Below are 4,142 nucleotides of genomic sequence, written 5' to 3'. Positions count from 1 at the left end.
ATGGGTAATTTTTTGGGGGTAGGCACCACCTTGCAACCGCACCATTGTAATAACATATGCCCTAAAGGGCAATGCTAACAAAGTGCTTGTGGGTAGCCAAGAAGCCTTACATATGTGGCTATCAATACTTTCTCGACAATGTTTCATTAGCCTAGTGGTAGCAATGGGGCCTGGCTTTTATTAGGTCAACACTGTAAGTCTCCTCAACAAAAATGACATATATAATTTTTGGAAATGGGTGTTCTGGTAATGAATTGGGTAGAGTCATCACATTCCCTACCCATAAATGTTTGGGGATAAAACATAAATTGGGCAGAGCCATCACACGCACTAGCCATGAATGCTCGAGAATGAATTGGGGAATCACCCAGTCTTATGTGTGAATGGTTGCGAGGCATAAAACATAGGGTATTTGAGTATGATTTGGGCAATTAGCATCCTCGGACCATGAGGGGGGGGGGGGGGGGGTGTATAGGACAATGAAAAACCATCGTGAGTGTGTACACAAGCGTTCCTTGCACGTTATCGTCCCGCCCAGAGCATGAACCTGCCCAAGGAACATGGATGACCTAGGCCTATTCATGGCCTGACTCTCCCCCTCTCTGCAGGTCCTTCCTTTGTTGTTATTATAGACCATGCCTTCTTCTTCTAAACGAGCCAGATTCGCGCGTCACAGCTCAGACGACGACGAAGACGAAGATGCCCGCTCCCCGCCTCACCGCAGGCGCACCTTGCTTCCTCTCCGTCGCCAGACAGAAGGGAGAGAAAGCCATGCCCAGGATGACGCAGTAGAAGGAGGCGAAGCAGAACAAGAAGTAAAAGAAGAGGAAGACGATGAGGCCGGAGAGGAGGACGAGGATGCAGAAGAAGAAGAGGAGGAAGAAGAAGAAATCGAAGACGAAGAGGAAGAAGTAGAGGAGGAAGAGGAGGAAGAAGAGGAGGAGCAGGAGGAAGAAGAAGAAGAAGAAGAAGAAGAAGAGGAAGAAGAAGAAGAAAAGGAAGAAGACGATGAAGAAGACAAAGATGAGGTGGAAGCAGGGGAGGAAGATGCAGAGGAGGAAGAGGAAGAGGAGGAGGAGGAGGAGGAAGAAGTTGTGGTAGTTGTGGAGGAGAAAGAAGGAGAAGAGGAGGATACAGGAAAGAAGAAGGACCGGCGGGAGGGCAGTGTTGAGGATGCAGGTGCTAATGCAAATGGCGCGCAGGACGAAGATGAGGATGAGGAGCACGATGATGAAGATGAAGAGGAAACCGAGGAGTTTGATCGCAGGCAGCAGCTTACAACCCTTATGTGCTTCTCCTCCTTGCAGACACTCCTTGCCATGGAGCTCTGCCGGGATGCAAGCCTGCCGTCTGAAGAGATTTATGCACAAGGCTCCTCTCTAGTGCCCCTGGCCTTCCTCAAGCTCATGCTACTGGCTGCCACAAGCCTGTTGCAAGATGGACAGCAGGGTTGGAAGTCAGAGCGTGATGCATCTGAGTGGATGCGAATTGAGCGTGGGATTGGCTCCATGGATGCAGCTACTAGGGATTCGCTCTGGCGAAGGAAGTACAGCATGTCCTATTCCTGCTTCCTTTATCTAGTTGAGGAACTGCGCCCTTTCATTGAGTCTGATAAGAAATTTGCCATCAGGGCACCCCTTGAAGTTGAGCAGGCTGTTGCCATGGTCCTCTATAGATTTGCTCATGGGCTCAGCTCACGCGAAGTTGCAGATAAATACAATGTTGGGTCATCCACTGTTGGGAAGTACACCCTCATTATCGCATCTGCGCTTGCGGATGCTAGCAAGCTCTATGGGCGATATGTTGCTATTCCAACAGGTGAACGAATGTCCCGGATCATCTCACAATTCGAGAAGCTAACAAACGTCTCTAACATGTGCGGTTCAATAGACAGTACTAATATTAAGCTGTATTTCAAGCCCTCAAAATGGTACACTCCCTCAGCATACAAGAATCCCTATCAATTTCATTCCATCCAACTTCAAGGAGTATGCGATGCCAGCAAGCTGTTTTGGGATGTTTGTTGTCCGGGTACAGGAGGGGTACATGAGTCCTCACACTTTCTGACTAGTGATATTTATCAAAAGATCAAGGAAGGGCTCTCTCTAAAGGAGCCTATCATATCTTTAGAGGGTAGAGAAGTGGCTCCATACATTGTTGGGGACAGTGGGTATCCACTTCGTCCTTTCTGCATCAAGCCTTTCCATACAGATGATGCTTTGAGGAAGGCTTTTGATGAGCAGCTTAAGAAAGGTTTGGCTTGTATTGAAAGTGCTTTCACATCACTGAAGGCAAGATGGAAAATTTTGAAGTGCATGAATGTACATCTTATGCACGCTCCTCAGATTGTTGTGGCTTGCTGTGTATTGCATAACATATGCCAACTTTGGGGAGAGCCAGACCCTCAACATCATCAAGCTGAGCCTCATTCTCACAAGCACAAGAAAAGGCCTTCTGTAATCTATGATGTTGATGAAGCTGCCAAGCTAGCTGGGGAGGCAACCAGGGATGCACTTTTCAGAGACTGGGTAAAGAGGAGCCTAGATAACTCGTTTGTACCATTTGACCATGAAATTTTGTTCACTGGTCAGAACTGACCTTCTCTCATTGTATTCATGGTCTGGTGGATCTGTCTGTCCATAACCATTTTGGTGAAAAAAGCATCTTGTGCGGTGCAAGGCAGTTGAAAAATTTCAATACTATGTTCCACTTGATGGAGTACCAGTTTCAGCCTTTGGTAAGTGCCTCAATCCATGTGAAGCCTTTGGTAAGTGCCTAAATCCATTTGAAAGGTCTCACGGGAAGAGTATAATATAAAGGTAGACTCTTCTTGCATCAATCCATACTGGCCTCTGGTTTTTGATGCCTCTATATGTCAGCCATCCAGGTTGCTTTTCGCTGTATGCTGGTGCATCCATCATGCCAACTTGCCTGGGTGCGTGTTCAGTTCAAAGATGGCCTTTCCTGTAATGTTTATTTGGAACCATGCAACACAAGTCGGGTGGTTCATTTTATGGATATTTTGTTTCGGTGTTGTTTTACATATATTTGTCTTTCTGTTTTCTTGTTGATACATTGTGGTACATGCCAAGGGGTCTGGCATAATATGGCTATTTGATGTTGCTCTTTATTTTTGCAACTCCTGGTGGTTTACTGTAAATGATGTTGCATGCTTGGATTGATAAATACTAATAAAATCATAAATAAGTAACTACAACTTGCAAACACCTATGGCAAAGTGATTAGTTTACCTGCTTGCAGTTAGTGAGAGTTGTCAGGCTTGAACTGGCTGCTGGAGTTATTTCTTATGATTCTAGTCCTTTTTGTAACCAATGTAATGTCTGTAGTGACATTCAGGAAGAACTGAGGAGTCGATTCTGTAGGACAAACTGGAGACTGGCTCACTGATGTTACACTGTGCACTGGGGAGTTGAAACAGGATCACAGGTGCTATAAGATTTCTCTGCTGCAGTTGGTCTTATGTGAATTTTATTGCTGGGCTAACGTAGGGATGCTGACATATTGAAACTGTCATGAGTCTGGAATGCTATTTTGACTCTATGGCTGATTCTTTAATTATTGGTGGTTCAAAGGCAGTTTTTAAAATAATCAGGGGCAAGAGTTCTTTGACGTGGTTTAGAGTGTAGCTGTAACCATTACGGTGGGTAGGTATTGAGCTCAAAGCTTGTGGAAGAAGGTCCCATTCCAGGCTTCAATGTTTCTTGTGACTTGTGCACTCTTGCCATGTTAATGCAGCTTTATTACCTTGCCTATCAATTTTGTTTAAACACTTGGGTCAAGCTCTTAACATACCTTAAACACTACTTTTGGAATGCTACCTTAGGCTAAATAGAAGTTGGTGATTGCAGTAATGGCTATTTGGAAAAATTGCTCGAACTTCATTATATGTAGAACTTGCCAGGGAATTGGTGGTGGTATAGTTGGTCCTGATTATGAAAGCTCTTGGTGGCCTTGCATTCGCCGGGTTGGTGATCATACCGATGGAGTACTTGGCTGTGACCATGTGTCAGATATTTCCAGAGCTGGTGCAGCTTGTGTTGCACTCAGCTACAGTGTATAGGTCCGTCATTGGTTGCTTACACGGGTGGAGGCTCTGGAGGCTTCCTTAGGACAACCATTTG

At 45.5% G+C, this 4,142-nt stretch overlaps 1 protein-coding gene across 1 annotated transcript; it reads left to right on the top strand.

Annotated features, from left to right (window-relative positions):
• Positions 1-531: 531 nt before the first annotated feature.
• On the top strand, positions 532-3,056 carry LOC148017729 (uncharacterized). Its single transcript, XM_087662061.1, has one exon. The coding sequence runs from the start codon at positions 636-638 to the stop codon at positions 2,595-2,597; it is 1,962 nt and encodes a 653-aa protein (XP_087518187.1). The 5' UTR covers positions 532-635; the 3' UTR covers positions 2,598-3,056.
• Positions 3,057-4,142: the final 1,086 nt, after the last annotated feature.

The sequence above is a fragment of the Lygodium microphyllum genome, chromosome 21 (genome assembly GCF_053477565.2).
Source record: "Lygodium microphyllum isolate KBCC chromosome 21, Lygodium_microphyllum_v1.1.10, whole genome shotgun sequence".
Lineage (NCBI taxonomy): Eukaryota > Viridiplantae > Streptophyta > Polypodiopsida > Schizaeales > Lygodiaceae > Lygodium > Lygodium microphyllum.
Note: the sequence above shows the minus strand (reverse complement) of the source record. Positions and strands in the feature narration are given on the sequence as shown.